The 23,331-nt window shown below is 42.7% G+C and overlaps 5 protein-coding genes across 6 annotated transcripts; 3 read left to right on the top strand and 2 right to left on the bottom strand.

Moving 5' to 3' along the window:
• The first annotated feature begins 166 nt into the window (after positions 1–166).
• On the top strand, positions 167–4,509 carry dipk1aa (divergent protein kinase domain 1Aa). Its single transcript, XM_085929689.1, has 7 exons — positions 167–507; positions 592–668; positions 1,477–1,611; positions 2,143–2,250; positions 2,341–2,517; positions 2,649–2,780; positions 2,877–4,509. Exons 2-7 carry the CDS (start codon positions 615–617, stop codon positions 3,555–3,557), a joined length of 1,287 nt encoding a protein of 428 aa, XP_085785815.1. The 5' UTR covers positions 167–507; positions 592–614; the 3' UTR covers positions 3,558–4,509.
• Positions 4,510–4,654: 145 nt separating this feature from the next.
• Positions 4,655–7,136, bottom strand: rpl5a (ribosomal protein L5a). Its single transcript, XM_085929690.1, has 8 exons — positions 6,987–7,136; positions 6,703–6,772; positions 6,268–6,383; positions 6,061–6,195; positions 5,754–5,956; positions 5,121–5,298; positions 4,925–5,016; positions 4,655–4,801 (listed from the first exon to the last, which is right to left on the bottom strand). Exons 1-8 carry the CDS (start codon positions 6,987–6,989, stop codon positions 4,699–4,701), a joined length of 900 nt encoding a protein of 299 aa, XP_085785816.1. The 5' UTR covers positions 6,990–7,136; the 3' UTR covers positions 4,655–4,698.
• Positions 7,137–9,950: 2,814 nt separating this feature from the next.
• On the top strand, positions 9,951–13,873 carry gfi1aa (growth factor independent 1A transcription repressor a). Its single transcript, XM_085930330.1, has 6 exons — positions 9,951–10,423; positions 10,716–10,892; positions 12,298–12,659; positions 12,749–12,886; positions 13,207–13,372; positions 13,534–13,873. Exons 1-6 carry the CDS (start codon positions 10,312–10,314, stop codon positions 13,710–13,712), a joined length of 1,134 nt encoding a protein of 377 aa, XP_085786456.1. The 5' UTR covers positions 9,951–10,311; the 3' UTR covers positions 13,713–13,873.
• Positions 13,874–14,684: 811 nt separating this feature from the next.
• On the bottom strand, positions 14,685–23,196 carry rpap2 (RNA polymerase II associated protein 2). The gene is made up of 14 exons (XM_085929325.1): positions 22,934–23,196; positions 21,372–21,492; positions 19,367–19,462; positions 19,255–19,300; positions 18,903–19,017; positions 18,716–18,814; positions 18,572–18,637; positions 18,395–18,483; positions 18,125–18,160; positions 17,150–18,056; positions 16,809–16,906; positions 16,580–16,660; positions 15,958–16,026; positions 14,685–14,908 (listed from the first exon to the last, which is right to left on the bottom strand). Exons 3-14 carry the CDS (start codon positions 19,410–19,412, stop codon positions 14,764–14,766), a joined length of 1,797 nt encoding a protein of 598 aa, XP_085785451.1. The 5' UTR covers positions 19,413–19,462; positions 21,372–21,492; positions 22,934–23,196; the 3' UTR covers positions 14,685–14,763.
• On the top strand, positions 19,372–23,273 carry glmna (glomulin, FKBP associated protein a). Of its 2 annotated transcripts, none has more exons than XM_085929327.1 (19): positions 19,372–19,605; positions 19,803–19,864; positions 20,011–20,136; positions 20,261–20,374; positions 20,442–20,550; positions 20,634–20,904; positions 20,979–21,072; positions 21,139–21,320; positions 21,384–21,437; positions 21,548–21,578; positions 21,664–21,753; positions 21,832–21,873; positions 22,033–22,106; positions 22,169–22,253; positions 22,322–22,431; positions 22,625–22,688; positions 22,748–22,883; positions 22,946–23,016; positions 23,099–23,273. In XM_085929327.1, exons 2-19 carry the CDS (start codon positions 19,826–19,828, stop codon positions 23,186–23,188), a joined length of 1,782 nt encoding a protein of 593 aa, XP_085785453.1. In that variant the 5' UTR covers positions 19,372–19,605; positions 19,803–19,825; the 3' UTR covers positions 23,189–23,273. The 2 variants fall into 2 exon arrangements, with proteins under 2 accessions (XP_085785453.1, XP_085785454.1); XM_085929328.1 differs by having other exon boundaries at positions 19,463–19,585.
• Positions 23,274–23,331: the final 58 nt, after the last annotated feature.

Below are 23,331 nucleotides of genomic sequence, written 5' to 3'. Positions count from 1 at the left end.
TTTGCATTCTAGAAATTATTTTATTTACGAGCAGGGTCATGCAAAAGGGTTTGAAGGGGTGGGCATGAGATCAAACAGTTGGTACTAAGAAAAAAAAAACACCATATAAAATGTGGTTTTACTTTTAACGGAAGTACAAAGGGAACAATGTTGCTTTTATTGTGAAAGATTACGGAAATTAACTCACGCAGAAACAACTTTTAATTAACGGAAATTGAAAATTTGACGTATTGGAGCCGCAGATAAATGTACTCTAGCAAACATATGTTTAATTGATTTCATGCAGACTATAAATTACCTTTAAAAAAAAATACTGCTTCGTACTCACCGCGCCTGCGCACTGACCCAATCCTGCGCTGCTGTTTTTTTGCCTTTGGCTCGAGCGGATTTGCTTGGGAAACTTGGGTTTGCTTGGGAAAAGCAACTGCCGGAGCAAAGCTGCCATGAATGTGCCGATAGACAGAGCACCGCATCGCACAAAAAGCAACATTTGTTCAATGAAATAAGGTGCATTCATCATTTATATTCGTTGTGCATGCGAGGCGAGACGATTGATCCTGCGGTGGCTGATCTTAAACTGATGTTCTCCAGTTTTGAGATGATCTATTTTTGTGATGGCGAAGGCACTGTTTCCACGGGCCTGGGTGAAGAGGTCATTTTATTTCCAGGTAAAACATCTCTCTGTATATTTTGATTTGTGCGTGTGTTTTGAGTAGCAACCTTGTGTAATCCTGTCACATCAGGGCTGACAGCTGGCGGGAGATAAACGATCGAGTCGTTCCTCGTTCAATGCTCTTGACCCCAAAAACTTCAATGATCACATCCGAGATATTTTGTTTTAACATAACAAAACTAAGTGCAGGGTCTAAGACGCAACAACATTGTGTTTTTTATCAATCAACCTAGAGAGCATTAGAGGCTGCGCATTGTGAGTGATGTCATGACTGACGTCACTAAAGGTGTAATTCAAATGATTATTTTCCCGTCAATCCAAGCCAGATGATCAAACAGTGCAGAGCATTTGTTCCATTCAGTGCGTGAGGTGAAAGTTGTGGCAAGAAAAAACTTCACCATGATACCTCTCACACTGCAAAGGAAGAACAGTGAAGCATTCTTCTGGATCCAAGATGAAAGACACACAGGAATGCAACTAAAACTGTTACAAAATCTCCATTTTATAGGTAGGAGGAGAGGGAAGAATTTCAGTCATTGGTGTTCAGTTCCATGTTGAAACCTCCTCGGGGGTTCTGAACAACAGGTTGCTCGGCAACATCCGAACATAATACCGATGGCCTTTTGTCTTTGCCGCCATAGTGCGCTGAACACTCCTGAGGGTTAACATGGCTTGGTACCAAAAACAGAACAGCATGGTGAACTAGTCCTTATCGATACCTTGATTTAAGAGTGACCCGACTTATACATTTTCAAGATGTGAGGCAAAATCGGAGTCACGTTCTTGCTCTTCTCTCTCGGCAGGCTCGTATTTCCTTCGTAAGGGTGAAATACTTGTTCCTCACCTGGCTGACGGTGTTGGTGGGGAGCTGGGTACTATACGTGCAATACTCGGCCTACACGGAGCTGTGCAGAGGACACCAGTGCAAAAACGCCATTGTGAGTTATCGATTAGTTTCCGCTGGCTGCGACCGCGTTGTGGGATTCTCATTGATTTTGTTTTAAATGCACACACCACAATGTTGTGATAGCTCATCGATGTTCTTACACAATACGTCGGGCGGGTCATTTAGGTCAATCTTGTTTTATAGGCCTCTCACTAATTTTTGGCTGCCCTCCTTTTAAAATTGCAGTTTAACTCATTTATCAACTTCCAAGATGCTGGTTAAGGTTATTTAAGGCTGATTGTTTTAAAATCTTTTTTGTGACCGAGCCCACGGTACATTTTTTTTTTTTATTCTGGAAATGACGCATTTCTTCTGAAACACAATTAAACAAAAGCTCAGATAGGAAGCAACAAATAAATATCTTCATCCAAATATTTGTTTAAGGTCGCAGGTGCTCAGTTGTTTTTCTACCTGCTTACCAGACCTGTTTCTGACAAACACGATTTGACTGATTCATTTGTGGTTTTCGGAAACCTGTTTGTGGATAAACTCGACAGACTCGTGTGCTTTTTTTACCCTCAAGTGTGACAAATACAAGCGAGGAATCATTGATGGCTCGGCCTGCAGCAGCTTGTGTGACAAAGACACATTCTACATGAGCAGCTGTCTGTCAACGCTCCCGAACAACCAGGTCGGGAACCCATCCGCAAAGTTTATCCTTACCACCCATATTAACAACTTGTTCAAAATCAACCCAAATATCTTTCCTGTTTTTAATCAGGTGTACACCGGAAGTTGGGGAGATCACGAAGGGATCATTCGCTGTCATTTGGGGAAAGTGGCGCACTATGAGATTGGCGAGGAGCCGGAGCCACACCGGGAGGCGCCTATCTTCGATACTCCTACCAAAGGCACGTCGGTGGAGAAGTTCCGAGAGATGGTTTTTAATCACATCAAGGTAGATTTGTTTTTTTCCCGTCAGGAAGTGAATAAATGCATACAATTGATTCCCAAGCGGTGGGAGATGATTTCATGGGTTGGAACATTACAACAATGTGGATGAAGTTGATGTGTGCGTGACCTTTCTAGTCCAAGCTTGGAGATCAGACCAACCTCGGCGCCCTGGTGAGCGTGATCTTGGCCGTGGCGGACGGCAACAAAGACGGAAAAGTGTCCCTGCCGGAAGCTCGCTCCACGTGGGCCCTCCTGCAGATTGATGAGGTCAAATAACATCAATACTTGCATTTTGTTTGGAACTAGCAAACAACAATTACTTGGATAGTTGTACTTGAGTAGTTGACTTGAATTTTCTCGCAGGTGCTTCTGGGCCTGCTGCTTCAGGAACGCGGGCACACTCCGCGCCTCCTCGGCTACTGCGGCGACCTCTACATGACCGAAAGGGTTCCTCACAAACCCCTGTACGGCTTCTCGCTCCCCTGGCCTCTGGTCTCCTGGGTCCCCGGTGGTTTACAGCGCACCATGGACCAGTGGTTTACCCCCTCGTGGCCTCGCAAAGCCAAGATCTCCATGGGTCTCCTGGAGCTGGTGGAAGACGTCTTCCACGGCACGTACGGCAGCTTCCTCATTTGCGACCTGGCGGCGGTCCGCTTCGGCTACACCGACGGTCACGAGCTGCGTCTCACAGATCCCCGGGCGGTGGTGCCGGAAAGTCAATTCCGGCGGGGCATGCGGGCGCGGCGCTGCGAGACAGACGCCGTCTGCGTGTACGGCGCGGACTGCCGGACGTCGTGCGACGTGGTGGAGAAACGCTGTAGGGAGGAGCCCGTCCGACCTAATTTGGCCAAAGCTTGCAGTACGCTGAAGGACTACCTTCTGCACGGGGCGCCATCCACCTTGCGGGAGGAGCTGGAGAGGCAGCTGTACGCCTGCATGGCCCTCAAGGGCGACGCCGGCCAGTTGAACATGGAGCACTCGCTGCTTCTCAACAACTTGAAGGCTCTGCTGTGGAGACAGATCTCGCACACCAAGGACTCATGACCGCCTTTGATCTGACCATGCTGTGATACAAGAGCACATTGAATGAAGCGATCACACCAGTCATCCAAAAAAAATGTTGGGGGGATGTTGCAACTTAAATGAGTTCTCACCTTTTGCACGGACTTATCCAACTGTTCGATCACAAAGAGCTGAACAGAAAGAATCACAACTGATTAACCACACACACATATAATTGGGAAAACTGAAAACACTAAAATTTTTTTTTTTGTCATATTAATTTGTGTAGTATCAACTAAATGTAAAGTCCCCATTTAATGTGATGACTTTTGCATGCTTATTTTTGTCAACATATTCACAAATATGTTAGCAGGTTAGGTACTCATGGAAAAATGTGTTCCATTCTTATTCTTTTTTTTTTGGTAGTGTCAAAAGTAACAATGATTGATGATGGGTTTTGTTCCACATTTGGAAGCCAAATGCTTCTTCACTGTCACATTTTTATTGGATTTGGTACTAAGTGGGACATTTTGGTAAGCAACTGAGTGGTCAATCTACAATATAGAAGCACAATTGTTGCCTTGTGACACTAAAAAGTGTTTCCTTCCCAGCGTTGGGCCTTGAGTTGTGTGAAGAGTATTTCACTCACAGATCTTTATTCATTCATCATTTGTGAATGTTAGCAGCTTATTGTTTTTCTCGAGAAAAAGAACGAGCTCGCTATCATACTGCATTTGTTTTGGGTTTCGTCCATCACTGTGCCATAGAATTTGTACTAGTTGTCCGAATGTGCTAAGTGAAGATCTGTGGCTGCACTTGAAGGCTGTCAAAAAAAATGCACGAGGTTCTTTTGAAGTAACTTTTGAAAAATTGATCTGTGGAAAAAGCTGGAGTGTTCAATGCTGCTGTGTGGAGTAAGATGTTCAAACAGAAAAATACATTGCATGATTTTGCACAACTGCGAATACAGTACACACTATTTTGCTGTCTTTAACCACACGCCTGGTTTCTTTTTTTTTTTTTTTTGAGTCAATAAATTGAAAAACAAAACAGCTGAGGGGTGAAATTTCAAGATGAAGCGTGACTAAAATAAACTTGCGGCGCTCGTTCCACAAACTATCAAATGACAAACACCGAAGTTGATTTTGCACGACTGTATATTTATTTATGATGTGTCACAACGCTACCCGTCCCCGGCCTCTCGCTCTTGCGCTCGTAGGAAGCTAGCTTTTTTCTGCCGGACGCGGTCCTTCCTTTGTGCCAGGGACATTTTGGGGCGGTTCCATCTGAGAAGAGCAAAGAGTGGCACCATTAATATTCAATATTTAGATGAGAGCTCAGCAGGCAGTTAAAAATAAAATCAGCAAGTATAATGGATTTTGCTGATCAAATAATCATAAAAAACCCACCTCTTTTTGTTCAAGACTTCTTTTATGGGTTTCTTTTCAGGAACGGGGTTCGCTCTGATGGCGGCGTGTGCTTTTTTGTACATTTCCTCGATCTGAAAAGTGTGCAAAAAAAAATATGTCATGCAATATCTGTTCAAAAATGCAACATGGTCGCCATTTGGTTGGACAGCCAGCCCACAAGCGTGAAAATTCGTACCGTGTCGGGTGTGACTCCGTTCTTGATGAAGCGCGAAAACTGTTTCTTGTAGGCGTCCTCGTCCTCCTCCATCAGGTACGACATGTAGTCGGCCACGTTTATGCCCATGATGTGCTTCCGATGCAGTTCGGCGTTAAACTCTTTGGACTCGGTGTCGAAACCAGGGAAGCGTTTCAGACTGTGAACGACGGGCAGACGAGACCTCACCATAGATATTCAAACCAAATTTGTGATACAGGATTATTAATAACCCAGGATCCAATTTGGATTATTTGGTCAGAAACATTTACTACAAAGTATCTTTGTTGATCTTCATACAATAAGTCAGTGACGTACATAACTATTGAACATGCTCAAAATAGATTTTACAATTAAAAATGATAATATCACATCCACCCTGTTTATTTAAAAATGGGTGAATAAAGACAGTAAAAGACTGACTTCATTGATATTGATCAAATCAGGTCGTCTGATTCTTTTGCTTCTCTCAGCCCCGTCTTGAAAGTACAATAAACATCAGCCAATGCAAACGAAGGACCAACTCCATTTTGCTCAGCGTGCTTGGGATCATCATCAAGATGCAAAGAACCACCGCAAGAATGGAAAGATCTCCAGAAATCATCGACGACTGACCTGTGAGGAATGGCCAACCCTCCGTCTACCGCCCCCTTCAGCGCTCCAAACACTTTGTTGCCCGTGCTGGTTCTGGCCAGGCCCGTATCCAGGTAGCAGGTGAAGGCCCCCGGCTGACCGTCTACGCTCTCCACGTTGAACTCAACGCCCGTCACCTCCACCTGACCCTCGTACACCTGATCCATGCCGAACTTGTGCAACAGCTAGGACAAAGAGAACAGCCCTTTAGAGCGTTCAAACTCATTTGCAATAAAATACGTCACATTCATTTATCTTTAACATGAGCGTGAAACGCTTTCATTCTTACCCGGCGGGCAAGCAGCAGTCCGGTGCAATAGGCGGCGGCATAGTTTGTGAGACCTACAGCGATGCCATATTTCGGCAACTCGTGGGAATAAGCGGCAGACACAATGTGGTCTCCCTCGATTTTTGCATAGGCAATCTGTCAAGAGACATAATAGTTAAGAGAGTCATCAGAGTATTTGAGACCTACTCACGTTTTCCCACAGCTAACCTGGCAGCAGATATCCCTGTTGGACACGCGGACGATCAATCGGTACTTGGGTGTATTGTATTTATTCTTGTCCTGTATAACCAGGCGTTTGCGAGCATAGTAGTCCGTTTTGCCCTCTGGAATACAAAATGGTTAATTTGACAAATGATAAATACAACTGGAGTGCATTTGTAGACATGTACACAAAGTCAAATTGATTTTTTAAAATTCTTTGTCGCTGGATTTTTGTTTTTCTTTTTTAAACGTGGTTGTCATTGTTTCAGCATATATAGTTGATAGGTGGGTTGCTTCTCTCAGTCCCGTTTTGAAAGTATATTAAACAGCATACTTGGGATCATAATGAAGAAGCAGAAAACCAACATGCATAATACTCAAGTACAAATAATTTGGAACTGGACTTGTTCTATCAGCAAATAGTTGTGAATTAATTTATACCTCTCCTTCGCCTGAATTTGACTTCAAATCTCTTGAAGTAAGCCTTGTTCTTCACCACTTTCACGAAACCCTGAAAAGAACCAAAGCGTTCAGAACCAAACACGGTTTTGCTAAAATCAGGTCAGCTCGTCCAGCGACGATAATGGCACGCTAGAAGTAAACACCCGGGACTATCAAACGCCATCCGACCATCAAATCACCACTAACGCACGTTTAATATAAAAATCCACACGTATATTTACACAAGGGTTGAAAATCTTAAAGAATTATAAAGGTTAACTCACCATTTTAAAGGGGTTTGTCACTTTTTGCACTCTGATTAGATGATAATATACGTTTCAACGCAGGGGAAACTAGCCGATGGTTTAATCATTGGCCGCCACGGCACAGAAGCGCCCCCTGCAGCATTGGCGGTAACACGACAAACCAACAGAGGGCAGCACAATACAAAAATACACACCATTCCTACGTTGTTCTGTTTTGTTTTAAATTATTGATACAAAATGAAACAAAAAAAACCCGATATATTACAGACTTGGGCATTTGCAAGGTCATTTTTTCAAGTTTGGGATCGGCGACAGAAAGGCTCCTATTCCTTCTGAGTTTCCGCTTAGACTTCAGTAGACCACTTAGAAATTTAAAAAATGACTAAAACAAATGTCTTTATGAAATTTAAAGTGCACAGGGAGCCAATGGAGGAAGGCCAGAATAGGATTTATACGCTCCCTGCGTTCTACAAAAATCTTTCCTTAATCAAATAATGAACTATGAACGATGAACTAACAAAAACAAATTCAACCAAAAAGCAGAACAAAAAATCTTCTGCTTTACAGTTGCAGTCAGATAAAATATCTGCGTGTCATTCTTTGGCATTCTCATACAGTGATAACAAAAGTCAATGTCACGCTTGGTCGCCGCTTTTTCAAAGATGTTCAACCTTGGTTTCTGCAGAACTGATTTCACAATTAGGAGAAAGCAAATTTCCAGTCATCTAACTGCCGGAGCAGTTCACAGCAATTACACAGCAAAACGATAGTGAGTCTGTTGAATTGTACTTCTTCAAATCCCAAAATTTTCAGAGAGAAAATAAACACCTGTATAAACATACAAACGAGCCACAAGCATGACCTCTGACCTTTCAAACACCCCTTGCAACGCTATCCAAAAGACACGCACAGAGACACACAATGACCAGGAAGTAGTGCGCAGCTTTCTTCACATCCACACTCCAACGTTCCCTGGATGAGGTCCGAAGCGGGGGGTTGATTTACAACCAGAAACGGGCTGCTTGCAAACAAGGGGAGCTGCTGATCACAGTGATGGATGAGGGGGGGCTGATTTGTAGTCTGTTTAAATCATAAATCCCAGCATCCAGTTTGGTGTGGAGTGTTTCTTCCGTTGTTCACACTTTTTAAGGATCTGACCTTTGCTTTAGCATCTTTGGGTCAACTAATCCAAGAGCAGAGGTGGGAAAAAAACCCCTCACATTCTGAAAGTATTGATACTTGTGTGTATGCAAAGAAATAAACTCAGCTCCTGTGTAAAAGAAGAACAAGTATCTCGTGGTCAGCGACATCCAGAAAATCATATTCACTGCGTTCACACTTTGGCTTCTAACTGCGGTTTGCACTTGGGCCAACTGAAAGGTTGGCTGTGAAATTGTACGAATGTATTCCTAACTAATTTTCTGTTTGTCATGCTTATTGAAAGCCCAGGTAAAATTGCAGGTTGCTCACGGAGGGGAAAGGACTTAAATCAGAATGGAGTGTCATGCAGAGATGGTGGGGGTGGGGGAGTGAGGGGGGAGTGTTGAGGCGGTTGCCAGTCTGCGGTTAGGCTGCAGGAGTCAAAGGAACCTGTGAGGGGATGAGATAGCGATTTGTGGTTTGCATTGAGATGCAGGACAAACGGACTAAACAAAGACTCCGACCAGGGAGGATCGGTTTGACAGTTCAGGCTTTTGGCTCATAAATCCAGTGTGTGTTTATTCAAAAAATCTGTTTCATGCCACCATGAAGACTCTTGGTAGCTTATCAGACCGAATCATTTATTTATTTGCGTTAAAATTGCTTCCACAGAGAGTATTGATTGATTGTTCTCGTTCAAATATTCCATCTCATGTAAGGCTATTAGCTTAATGCTAACACACTATGCAAAACACTACACGTGGGATAATGAAACTAGCATTGAAACTGAAATAATTCCAAACATTTAAACAGTGCTTGTTGCAGGTTACCTGATGTACTGCCACCTAGTGGCCAAGGTGCGCACGCCAAGAGGAGAAGCACAATGTCTATTAAAATGCAGTTTAGTTTTTCCACATTCCATTTTTTTATTAGTCTTTTGGGGTGATGTTTTGTTGGGAACAGATTAATTGAATTATTATCAATTTTAATCAAATTTATTTATGATGATTTTTTTTCTTTGCTTTGTAGCAACAAATCAAACTGCCTCTAGCACCATCTTTTGAAAACAAGTCCGCAACTTTGTGTCAGCTGAAGTATCAGTGCAATGTGAGTACGGAGCCATGTGTTCTATATCGTGCTTGCGTCAGCTGCATCAAACAACTTTGCTTCCCACACGGAACACAAATCCACATCACTTTGACCTTGGCAATCTCTGATAGGATTTGAAACTGACAGATTTCTTAACCAATATTCCATATTTGTGTCCCACTCCAGGCTAATTGAGTGCAAGTCAGATGGGGGGGGGGGGGGGTTAATAGTGTAAAACAATCAGGCTGAAGTCAGTGCTGGTAAGATGAAGCAGAGCAACTGTAAAGTTACACCTCAAGTCTCCACCGGCAGGCTGTTGCGCAAGGCTGCCGACCGGGCGACCGGCTCATTAACAGGATCACGTTACAAGCAGCCAAACAACGAGGCTTCTATGGATCAACCTGCTTGGGTCATCCATGATACACACACACGCTCATTTTAGGTCTGATTGTATTCATATGTCACTCTCTATTTGTCTTTGCCTCATCTTAACTTTCATTTCAAAGTACTGGGAAAACACAGGAAGTGCATTTCATGACATTGTAAATATGTTTTTAATTCGATTAGACTTAGATATCAGTACAACGTAATGTAGTCATACATGACAACAAAGTGCCACCCCAATAATAAAAATATCTAGACACATAGACCACGTTGTGAAATGCACATTTTGGTGACCACAATGTGTATTTCACAACGTGGTAGTTTGCAAAAAAAAAAAGTACTGAAAAAAAAATCTATCTAATTCTTTGTCATAGTAACAGTAATCATAGACTACTGCACACGACAAAAACAATCATAAATAATATAGTGAGCATAAAATAACTGTTCCTAATGTGATGGCTCTGACCGAATGTTTATATATATCAGTTGATTTTGATTTAGTTAACCATGAGTAAATGTACCTGTGTGTGCTTCTAAGCGGGAGGGGATTTGGCCACGCGCCACGCAACACCTGGCAGGCACTGCGGTCTCTCTGCGCATGCGTAATAGCCCTGAAAGAAATCCCAACCCCAAATCGCTCAAAGCGCAAAGAAGCACTCCGGTCAAGTGAGAGGCAGTGACAAGTACACACAGTACACACACAGTTGTACTCTGACTCACTGTAAGCAAGATGCCGAGGTCTTTCTTGGTGAAGAGTAAGCGGGCCTACAGCTACCACCAGCCTGGATATCTGGATGACCTCTCCATCGGTTTGGATACACTTCTGGCTCGTATCAGCGCAGGTTGGTCATGCGTAATTACGCACGGAATCACGCACCAACGTGACTATTCGTATTCCACCTACAATCAACGAGATTTTTTTTTAAATTTAATATCAAAGGAATAGATTTTAAAAATAGATTTCAAGACTCGTTCTTTTAATAATTGTCAATTTTTGCAAATGTCGGGATGATTGTTGTTAGTCACCTAAATGTTGTGTAGATCTACCGGAGTCAAATTTCTTGTTTGGTATGCTCAAACTTGGCCAATAAAAGATTGATTGATTGATAAAATATCTTCTGTTCGTAACTTTAGAAACAAAATATCAAGTGGACTCGAGTTTGGAGGCCGTGACCACGGACAGGCCTTCCTCCGGGCCCCAGGTCCTGTCCCCGGGTTCACTGCCGTCCAGCTCGCCACTGAGCTACGGGGCGAGCGACAGAGCCTCGGACTGTGATTTGTGGCGTCCTCCGTCGCCGTCCTACTCTCCAGGTCTCATTCAAATTATGGCGTGTTTAGTTCATATTTTATGGAAGTTGCCGAAGATTACACACAAGACAAAGTGGCATAATTACTATACGTGAAAACTTCTAATTTGAATTTGGAGATGAGGGTAAACTTTTAAAATGTTGAGGTTTGCGAAATATATATATAAATATATATATATAAAACAACTTGAAAATGTAGGTTATTTGATCAAATAAAAAAAGTGCAAAATAGTCCAAAAATCTCATTTTTAGTTTTGCATTGTTTTACTATTATTTGTATTTACTCTTTGATTGGCTATAACGCAGGATTTTATTTATGAATAATTATTTTGTTTAGACTAATGCTGTCTTTTATGCAACTTAAATGCAGTGCTAATTATTGGTATCAAATAAGCACCAAAATCAAAATGAAATATAATTGGCCATTGCACATTTTTGATGATGTTTCCTTTCATGCTATTTTATTATATTCTATTTCAGTCTATTTTTTTTCCATTTAATTCATTGTACCATGTCACTATACTGCACCCAAATCAAAATGGGAAACATGTTTAATGGCCAGTTAAAGAGAAAGAATATGCTCGTGTTTAATATAAACATGATAAATATAAAATATTGTATAAGAGCCAACTTTTAACAGCTGACTTTAACTTCCATATCAAAACTTATTAAAAGGATGTTTAGTTTTGTTAAATGTGTCACTCCAGAATTGGAGAACAGTTTTATAAATAGAACGTTTACTCATAATGTGAGGAGCTAAGTTACATTAGTTTGAGTCACACATTTCCTCAAACTATTGAAAAAAAATTAAAATAGAAGAGATGACTTACTTTGGTCAATAATGCAATTAACGATGATTGAATTTCATTCACCTTTTTTCTATTTCTCTGAATGGCTAAATCTTAAATTATTTGTGTCAAATCTTCTTTGGCTGTTGGAATGAATGAAAAGCTATTAATCTGTTCCAGTCTCCATCTCCAAAACAAAACATTTTGTAATGTAATTTTGAATAAGGAAAATAACACTCTGCTTTATCATAAAAACATAACTTAACACAATTCAACGTAGCACAAATAATTCTTCACTTTTTGCATCATGATTAATTGTGGCTCCTTGTGGTGTGTGCAACTTGGCCACCGGAGGGCAGTATCACAGCCATGAAGGCGAATAAGACACACAACAGGGTATTTCTTTGCAGAGGATAAAGAATATATGCGAGTGAGTAGTTAATGTATAATGTTTACATGTATTGCTGCACTGTTTGTGATCAAATATCTGTTGCTTGAAGAGTTATAACACTACCACATTGATGTTATACGTTAGCCTGTCTGGGGCATTTCCCACTAAGTGTTTGCAATAAACTAGCAGCAGTAAATGCACCTCTCCACTCACATTTGACAACATTTCAGATTCCGAGGAATGCACCACACCCACCGCGGAGGACGGACACCACTTCAAAATGTCCCACTTCCCCGCTTACCCCTGGTCCTCCTACCCCGTGTCAGACCTGAGGAACAATGTCCCGTACAACCGGCGCTTGCACCAGCTGGAGCTGCAGCACGTCCGCCCAGAACCTCGGACCAAAGGATGCTACCAGGACTGTTCAGCTCCGATCCAAATCCAACGGATGTGCGGGATGAGGAATGCTGACGTGTTTGGAGATCTAAAAGAGAAGCAGCATGGGTCTGAAATCATTACGAGTGAAGAGGAGTTTATGTGCATCAACCAGCTCGATCCTAAAGGCTCCTATAGGTGCCTCAAGTGTTACAAGGTAACGTTACCTTACCTGCTACAACATAGATAGAAAGATGGCAGCAAGTCAGTTCTTCTCTTGAGGTCAGTCATTTTTCTGCCAAAAAGGTGTTCTCCACGCCCCACGGCCTGGAGGTACACGTCAGGCGGGTACACATTGGGACGCGACCCTTCGAGTGCGGGATTTGCGCTAAAACCTTTGGCCATGCCGTTAGCCTGGACCAACACAGAGCAGTACACTCGCAGGTATGTGGCCAATACATTAGGAGTATTACGGGATTTTTTTAGATAAGCATTATTTCAATATACTGCAGCACATGTATAAAAAGTCTACACACCCCGGTTAATTTATCCTTTTTTTATCACAAAAACCTGGTATTTGAACAGGGGTGTGTAGACTTTTTATATCTACTGTACTTTAGTGGACATTTTCATAAGGTGGTGTAAAACGTTTCTCATGTAAATTATGTGCCGTGGCTCAAAGGTTGTGAAAGATCAACTTCCCTTTAAAAGTGAGGCCTGCATGTCTGCTTGTGTGAAAAACCAAATACATCATGCATGCACAGGAGAGAAGCTTCAGCTGCAAAATCTGCGGCAAAACCTTCAAGCGCTCATCCACACTCTCCACGCACCTTCTCATCCACTCGAACACGCGGCCGTACCCGTGTCAGTTCTGCGGCAAGAGATTCCATCAGAAGTCCGACATGAAAAAGCACACGTTCATCCACACAGGTAAAGACGGAAATCCCGATTATTCCATGTGCTTTATATCGATGCTTTTGTTCTTACTCGTAGCACAACTTGTACACGCTAATACAAGACACGTTACTAGCGATGAAAAAATCACGTCCGGCAAACAGACGTGTGAAAGACACCTTTCCTTTTCCGTGCAGGCGAGAAGCCGCACAAGTGCCAAGTGTGCGGCAAGGCCTTCAGCCAGAGTTCCAACTTGATCACGCACAGCCGAAAGCACACAGGATTCAAGCCTTTCGCCTGCGATCTCTGTACAAAAGGATTCCAGAGAAAAGTGGACCTCAGGAGGCACAAGGAGACTCAGCACGGACTCAAATAATGGCTTCCGTCCAGAGCCTGAAATGCACTTTTGGTTCTTTCACAGTTATTGCTAGACAGACACATATAAAGTCGATTGTGTTGTTGACGATTATTATTTGGCAATACCGCACGAGTTGTGTTCTTATGTACATGTTTATTTGTTATGCGTTTTTAAGCTTGTATCCGCTCGTGATCTGTTCAAACAATTGACGTCTTAAGATTAGAATGTTCTTAGTTTTGTGTTAAATTAAAAAAAAAAAAGTGTTAAGCTATGTGACGCATCAATCACGTTCCCAAACTCACTGACAAGTCATTTCACCTGAAACAAAGGGGGGGGGGGGGTCTGACTGCCATCTGGTGAAAATCAAATATCATACCCGTTTATCAAATGCAATTAATGTCATAAAGCAGCCTGTGAAGGAAGTCAACTGGACTCGCCTCACTTTTATGACCAATGTCAAATATACTCCAGTGCGGCAATAAGCGCCGTGTCCACATCAAGTCATTTTGTACTGGGAAATCTCGGGTGTGATTTGTTTTGACACGCATGCATGCTTGGAATACCAAGTTCTCAAAGTTCCTAGGAAGTGATTTCCTAGCTAACGCTCCTCAATATTTATCGAATGACATGGCTAAACACACATAATAAATAACATACTCACCGGAGATGCTGATTATTAAATGTATGACTTTCTCAGGTCACTACAGAGATGTTTTGCTCCTCCCAACCAATGAGAAGATAGAAAAATTCTGACATGATTGAGGGCTTGTACGCTGCCCCTGTCAGGATAAATATGAAAATTGATTAATTTAATATTCCTATTGCTAACAAAGTTTACATGGACCAGCACAAATAATTCTGAAGGCCCTAGGTAGATTCAAATAACATGGCAACACACAAAAGCTGACATCTGATTGGACTAAAAATCTTAACAATACAAATGAGGTAATACAAGCCTAAAAACACCAAATAATTTTGGAAGAAACAAAAAGATGGAAAATATTTTTATTTGATCCAATGACAGAACTTGTTTTAGTGCTCATTCCCTGAATTTTTTTTGTATTGTACGTCAGCACGGCGGGGGAGTAAATGCCTGGAGTAGGTTCAAGAGGTCTTGCTGCTGGAGGCCCAATTCCTCCATCAGGGTATTTAGATACAAGACTGACGATGGCGTCTTCAAGGCTTCGGCAACCACTGGAGACACACATGACAACCTGGATGGGGGTGGATTTTGTTTTTTTTAGTATTAAAAAATCATATTAAATCAACATGTAATAATAATTTGATGAATCATTTTGCAACAACTATGAGACCGTTTCTTCTGTATTGAATCTAAATGTACAATGAGTCCACATAGTCAACTTGTTCGTTCCATCTCTGGTTGTCTACGTATCTGCTTGGAGTTCTGCGCTTCTCCTCAAGTTCCCGTGTTGCAAAGGGGGGGGGAGGGTGCGGAGGGGGTGCATCCATTATTCAACTGACTTGAACAATAGTGGCCAGACGAGCTCCGCAGCTGCCGAGCAGCAGATAGATAACCACACCGCGCCAAATTATTCATGGCAGAGAAATAGTAGCTTGGATTTGAATGGGGACTGATGAAATCATGTGCTACCACTGGCACTGGTTCCTCTACAAGTGTGCTACGTGGAATGAAAGAAAAGAGAGAAGCCCATCAAAATTGAGATGCCCTCGATGGAGAATGACAAATGATTGGAGAATATTTCGCACATTCAACTCATACGCCGAGGCGCTGCATTTCAAATAACAGCATGTTGTTATGTAGGTCAGCTCGGACGTTGACGTAAATTATTTGGGTCTCGTAAATCAGAGCCAGTTGAAATCAGGTGAACCTTTTCTCAAGTGCCAGTTTAACTTGTGTGTGTGTGTGTGTTTAACATGAGGGCTGCTTGTGTGTTTTCCGTCCTCCATCACGGATCTGGAGTGGGACAATGTGGGTGAGATAAGGCCGCCGAGCTCGAGTGTGTACTCAGATGGGAGGAGCACGGAACTGTTTGAGAATTGCCATCCCCGTAAGCGCACGCCCGAGCACCCCCTCGCACGCCATATGGCGCGGACGAGACGATATCACATGTACCCTGATGACAGCGCGGTAGATTGATCGCTCACTCGTTTGTATGAATTGGATCATAATGGTTTTTAAAAAACAGTTATTGAATATTTTTAGAATTGACAACTTATTTGGTGCACTCGTTAAATGAGTTATATTTCCATCCCTACTAGTTTTAGTAAAAGCCACACTTACAGATAAAGTAGCATGACAGCAATGAGGGTCCACTCTGGAGGTTTGTGGATAATGTTGGTGTTGGTAAACCTGTGGTATTATAAAAAGCAGTAAAGGTCAGTCAACCACATTGTGATTGTTGTGGGGATGAATTGAAAGCAGTAGGAGCCAAGTGGCACAAACATGGCTTCTGCTGTACAAGTTCTCCGGATGTATGTCTCTCTGGCAGCAACGCATATCCTTTAGTTTTTCTTCAAGTGTGTCAGCGGGGCCTCTCGGCACAAAACAATAGAATTCCTGGACGCCGGATTTCTCTTAAATCACCTACACAGTGATTTAATAGCAAACTTGTTGAAAAACGACTTCAACGACTAAAGAGAACGGAATGTTTCTTTTTTTTTGCAATTTCCATTTGTTAATTTCCCGCACGGGATCCATCAACATAATCATCTCTTTTCGACAGCACACTGCATTTACAAATGACAGGTTCTAACAATTATGTATGAATTTATTTCTTTCATCACAATTATCCAAGAGTATAGTTGTATTGCTTTTATTTTGCAGTCATGAGCTGGCATCAGTCGCTGCTGTGAAACATGAATACGTGGAGATGTGTCACGTGTGCCGTGCGTGCTGCACTGACCTGAACGTCCTGACCAGGTTGTTGAGGTCACTGGTGATGTCACTCAGCGTGAGACTCAGCGGGCCCACAATGTTTTTGAGGCTGCACATCAAAATGGGCAGAAATGAAATACATCCAGTAAATCGCCTTACCAATGTTTGCTGGTAACAATGTTACAATGTGGTAACAAAATGACAAATATTTGCAATAACAATCAGTGTGTAACATGCGGGAGATTGTGGACACGAACCAGCTGGCTAGTTTCTCCACTGTGATTCGCTTCTGGATGAGGTGCTGTGCCTTGGAGTCGACCAGTGGCAGAGCTGGAGAGTCGCCTGTGCTCTGGTCCTGGAAGGTCAACCAGTGAGATAAACTAACATGAGTTTTTTTTTTTTTTAAACACAGTTTTTAAAATATGTTGCTGATGAATGTATTCGAAGCACGAAACCACGGAGGACGGGGGAATAAATAAATAATCGCTGAAACATCAGCGGCCCTTACTTTCCTCTCTATACTCAAGTGCTACTAATGTTTTTGTCTAGCGCCCCCTTGTGGTTTCTAACTTTCACACATGTATGTCCCATCACTCACCTCATTTCCATTCGTTCTCTCTACCTCCTGAGGTACAATCCAGGTGCCTTTGTAAAACTCTCTGACTTTGAGCACCATCTGCTGGGTTTCCCTTTTGAGCACCTCAAAGTCAGGAACCGGCGCCGTGGCTCTCCCCAGCTCCATTCTTTCGTTTCCCTCAGTCACGTCATCCTCAATGTCATCTTCATCCAGTTCCTCCTCTTCTTCTTCTTTCGCGTACGTAGAAGGACACTTGAGCGCACAATCAGTGCCATGCAGGAATTGAAGGCTCTCAGCTGTGAGCCATTCGTTCAGCGTCGCTCTTAAGGATTCTAGGAGATTCTGTTCAATCGGGTTGTGTTTTGCTTCGAGGGTGTGGTTCTTGAGAAGACTCCGTAACCCTGTCGCCCCTCGCTTGCTCATCCCCACCTGGACGATGTTGAGGCTCAGCCGGCCGTCCGCATTTAACTCTTGGACGTTTTGTGAATCTGTGTTGCTTGGGCGAGTTGATTCAGCAATAGGAGAGGTTGGAGGTGTCGATAGGGTGTGGAGGCTGCATGAATTCAGCTGATCTTCCACATTGGCTTCCTCATGTAACTCTCCATGGTTGTTCTGAGGTGCAACGTCTGCTTTCTGCTTTCGTGGACATCGTTCGCTAGCTACCTTTCTACGCTCTGCCTCCGCTCGCCCAACTCCCTTGCCTTCATTTTTACGTTTGGGCCGGTCACCCCAGTGCACCCTGGGTCTTTGTTCCCGGGAGACCACGCTGGAAACAAAGTCTTGCTCCCGTTCGTCGTCGCTGCTGTCGCTGTGGCCTGTAGTGAAGCCACTCTCCTGATGGTCCTCAGGTGGACTACTCAGCGGTTGTTCAATGTCCTCCTCCTGGAGGCACTTTGCTGTCAGACACACCTCCTCACCAGAACTCCCGCTGGACACACGAGTACATATTTATGATGGTTATTTCCACTGTATATTTTCACTGAAGAAAATACATACGTGTCCCCTTTCGTCCTCAGCTTGATTTCTGGCGGTCTGCAAGAGAATTCAGTGATTTTCACTTCATCATTGTGCACATTAACTGTGTATACAGGAAAACTGAGGCCACTAAAACGAAATCATAGAATCAAGAGAATAATGGGGAACCCCAGACTTGACATGAAAGGGAAAATAAAATTGTGGCCACAAACCACAACAATTGAAAGAAGGAAAAAAAAAAAAAAATGTCAAGTCATATTTGTGTTTCAAATTGGAGTTCGGTACACATACCGCTCATGCTGCCTGAGCCAAAGCGGTGTCTTTGATATCTGCAGCTCAAATTCTTTGGATGCTCGGTAGCAAAAGTTACTGCAAAAACACTACGCAGAGAAAAGGCAAATTTGAAAACAGCATGTTCGGCGCATATCTCACAAACTATTCTTTTCTGCCGCATGTAACAGCACTCACCTTGCGCTCTGTGATGTCATACACCTTGTTGGTTTTAGTAGAAATTTTGAACTTTTGTTTTGGAATCTGTAAGGTAAACAAACTCCAGCATGACACCTATACTGTACATTGGGTAATAAACATATGATGACTGGATGTAGATACCTTTTCCAGTTTATTTGAACATAAAGGATAACCACACAATTGGATGATGAATCTTTCCTCCACAGCATCTTTGTAATTAGCACTGGTGATAAACTTGGCCTGGATTGGGAAAACATAAGAGTTAAAACACAGAAGAAGTTACTCATGACTTTAAATTGGAGGTAAGGGCAAAGAAAATTGGACGCACACAGTCGAGCAAGAAGTCATCAGACACGCTGTCCTCTAGGAGACGCTCCACCACTTGCAAAGCTCTTTTCTCCAATTCCAGTCTCTCCCTCAGAGTCTCCCGGATCGCCTCTCGCCTGTCGAACAGACATTACAGTATAGTAACAAAGCCAACTGAACAACAAACAACCCAGTCCTTAAATAATCAACATCTCTTAATCGGTTTGAAAAGTAATGTATTTATTCTATCTAGATCAGCAAACTATAGTGACAGGCAAGCAAGTGTACATTGTCTGTTATTTTTACTTATACTAAATATAGGAATTGAATGGGTTATTCGACGAAGAGACGCACAAATTTAAAGACTTAAAAACCTTCTCGCTTCTGCTTCCGCACTCATCATCTTGGCGTGCTTTCCACCTGCCACGACAAAAAGACATCACGTTGAAAGGGTAAGTTATTCGTCAAAACAAATTCTTAAATTACCCTTTTTATTCGCTTTCGAGGTAGTTCTTCTGTCTATCGACTCCATGTTGTTCCTGTTTTGGCACGATTTCAACTTTGACCCGTGACGTCACAAAGCTACGGAAAGACAGATGAGCCGAATTTTATAAACGGATTTTCCCCGAACCGGCGTGGGGTTTATTTGGACACTGAAGTTCCACTGAAGTTCAACTTTGTTTCATCGTAGTCCTCACATATCCGGTACACAATTATTAATTGATGTAAGTCTTTTTAAATTGTGCTTACAAAGTTAAGAGATATGTATATTTGTGTTTGTATACCTAGTAGCTAAGCTAATGATGTTTCAAAGCTAGCATTGACTCGTCTGTTTACAGTTACCAATGTCATTTTCTTTCTTTTCGTATAATAAGCATAAGCACATTTTTTCCCCCTTGATTGTTCTTCTGATTTATTTAAGGAGTGCCCGTGAAGACAAACGGAATGGCTTTGGATCAATTCAGTGATGTGGTGCAGAGATGTGTGAGTCAACCTGGATGATTTAAAAATAAATAAAATCCCACATTTTCATTGTGTCTTCCAATCCGACCGGTTAATTGAAATTGAATCGTTTTCAATCAATTGGTCATATGAGATGTTTCTCATCCATTGTTGTCTCTCTGATCTAGCAAGCCCTGCCATGTGACAGCTACACCACCGAAGATCACGACATCTTTCTGACCGCTGGTCGGTCATGCATCGAGGAGGGAAACAGTGCTCAAGTGCTGAGTATTGTCTTGGATGACACAAATCAGGTAAATAAACATGTTGGGTGAAAATCAAAATAGAGCGATGGGGACCTTCTCTGCCTCTTCTTCTCTTTCCACTTGTTAAAATGTGCAGCTCCAAATACCCTGGTAAATGTCTGCTTCTTTGTAGGAGATTGTGAGATGTATGGGGTGGAACCTTCTGCCTCCTCTGATTCAAGTTCTATTGAAGAAGGATGACAAGAACGTTCTTCACTGTCTGGCCATTTTCAATCATCTACTTGAGGTTAAAATAGGTGAAATTGTGTCTTTGTCTTTGAACAGATGTCAATTTCATAGGTGTTTAATTTTAGACGTGCAGACCTAAAGAGTTGCTGATCGGCCTGTTGGAGCAGTTGGAGCAGGAGGAGCCCGTCGCCATAGCTGAGAGCCTCCATTTGCTGTTGAAACCTTTGCAGAAAGGTGAGGAATTTCATCAGCTGCTTCATTGGATCATTTTTGCGGCACGCTGATCCGTTTTGCTGCACGTGTCTTAATGCCGCCAGTACTGCTGCGCCTGGGCAGTCGTAAGGCGTCCTCTTTGGGCATGGCCTTGTCCTCCATTCTGGACCAGGTTGCCAAACTCCCTGTCCCTCACACCAAAGAGTCGGAGGAGGACAAGACTTTCCCGCTCTATCATTGCTGCTGTGACCTGACTGCCTTTGTCAAGCCCTTTGTCCAAGAAGCCAAACGTGAGTTCTGCAAGTCAAGCGAAAGCTCCAAAAGCGGATTCGACCGAATGGAACAAGAGGAGCTGAGGACAGAACTTGTCAAATTGTGAGTGATGAGGTTGAGGTTTCTCTTTCTTCGCCATGTTGTCTTTCCTTTATCTGTTTCTATCCATCTCACAGCTGCATGAGCACTTTGAGTCGTCCTCTTCTGGAGGTGCAACTCAAAGATTCCGACGCTTTGGCTTCTCTGAGGGATTTTGCAACCGAGATTTTGGTATGACATTCTCCAACCTGGCAATTTCAATTTTCTAGCTGAGCGTGCTTCCCACGTTTCTCACAGAACAACCTCGCCGCTATCGGAGAGTCGACGCCGAGCCTCGTGTATCGGCCTCTATGCAAGAGGAAAGAAGCGGCGGGCTTTTTAGAGGAGGAAGTGTGCTATCCCAAAGAGTCGCGAGCCAGCCTGGCTCACCTGGTGTTTGTTCACCACCTCGCCGCCGACACCTTCCCCTACGTCTTCAAGTAAGACTTGAACGTCTAACGGCAAGTATGAGAAATTGTATTCACTCTTACATTGTCTTGCAGTCCCGTGTTCAGCCTTCGTTGTAATCTGGATCATGTCGACCTCCTGCTGTCCAGGTGAGTTTGTTCCTCCGCTCCTTAAATATTGTCGGGCCATCTTGAAGTCTATTCTCTGTGGGGAAAAAAAGTTTGACATTTGATGTTATTTATTTTTTTTTTTTTTTTAGAAGTGAAGAGTTTCGGATCCAGAAAGGACTAGTGAGTTATTTCTTTTGAATTGTTATTGAAACACAATGTTGTTTGTATACGAATAAATACAAATAAGAGAAGTGTAATCATGCAGGAACTTTATGAAAATAGTCTTGTGCGTGTGGACGATAACAGTTTGCCTCCGGAACTACTGGAAATTAAAACCTTCCGCACTGTGCCTCAGGTAAACGTAAATAAAAGCAACTTGGATTTTTCTTTGCTAAAAGAACTTGCTGTTAATTTCTTATCTGTTTGTTTATAGAACTTAATCAAGGTCATGACCATATGTCCAAAACGTGAGTTGGTGAGTCCCATCGTCCATGCACTTTTTTTTTTTCAACTGTAATAAGAACCAGTATAAAATAGATATCAAATATTGGGGAAAAAAATGAATCCTAAATGTATACGTCGCATGTTAACGTTGTGGTTCATATTCAAATCAATCCCATGTTTACAATCTCAGAGATGCAAAGGTTTGAAGGTGTTCCAGCTAAGCCTTGAGAAGTTTAATCTTGAAGCCAAGTATGATTTTTTCAAGTAAGTCAACAAGTGAAGCATTTGAATATTTTCCACATTTTAACCCGTTGGCCTCATTTCAGGATCATTCTGAAAACGAGTAATCACTCCGGAATAGAAGGCTACATTATCAAAAACATCCGAAGTCAGATCGATGTGGCCTTGAGGGTGAGGCTGCACGTTTTAAACGTCACATCCCGGTATTTTATTTCTCATGACATTTATCTTGTACGCAGCCCGGGAACAGTAACATTTGGTTTGAGGGTTTTCGCTTAATGCCCCTGCTGTGGTTGGTCTTCACTCTCCCAGACGGCCCTGAGACCGACCTTCTACAGTACCTGGACAGGTGAGCTCCACGTAGTTGCACGCTTCTTCTCACTATTATGAAGATTTAGCTCACTAGAAGAAGAGTCACTGTCTTACTTTAGTGTATTTTCCACTCGTCTTTTTTTAAAATTGAGGTATTTTGGGTGGACTTCTTGGACGAAATTCTAATCGCATAGTTTACCTATTTTGGCCACGTTGTTTTCCCCCCCCAGACTCATGGAGGCTCTGAACTTGCTGCGTTACCTCGTCATAAGAGATAAAGTGACAGAGAACAAGGTTAGCGTCTGTCTCATCTTCGTCACATTAGTGTCTCAAACTATGTTTCAATTTCACAGACGGGGATTTGGACAGCGCTGTCTAAAATAGAAGATGTGTTTCTGAAGCCCCTTCGTGTTGGGATTAATATGTCGAGAGCTCACTATGAGAGGGAGCTCAGCACCACGGTGGAGAACAATAAGAGAAATGTCAAAGGTCAGTCCAACAGCCGCAACGTGTCTCAAGTGATAGTAATCGTGCAGTACCTTCCTTTCCAGAGACATCTGTGGTTTCAGTGTCCGTCGGTGATGGGAAGCTGCCAAATATGACCTCCGAGTCTCAGGTTGAGGTGAATGGCTGTTATGTTTTTCATCGAATTGTACTTGGAAGAGCATTGTGATGACATGATTGGAATTCATGTTCCCCACCAGGCCCTCCATTCGGCCCTACACACCTTTGACATGATGGAGAGCGTACTGGTGCGAATAGAGGAGCTCACAGAGGTGAAGAGCTCCATCTAAACTTCAACATCACTTTCACAATGAAACATTTACGTATAATTCAGTGCTCTTACACTTGTTTTTTTACAAATAAATTATGGCCATTTGGAACAATTTTAAATGCATCTGTGTCAAAATGTATGTCCGCTGCGCACACAGGATAA

The sequence above is a fragment of the Syngnathus leptorhynchus genome, chromosome 14 (assembly GCF_054491065.1).
Source record: "Syngnathus leptorhynchus isolate UIUO chromosome 14, UIUO_Slep, whole genome shotgun sequence".
Taxonomy (NCBI): Eukaryota; Metazoa; Chordata; class Actinopteri; order Syngnathiformes; family Syngnathidae; genus Syngnathus; species Syngnathus leptorhynchus.
The sequence above is the reverse complement of the archived record's forward strand: the minus strand, read 5'-3'. Positions and strand labels throughout refer to the sequence as shown.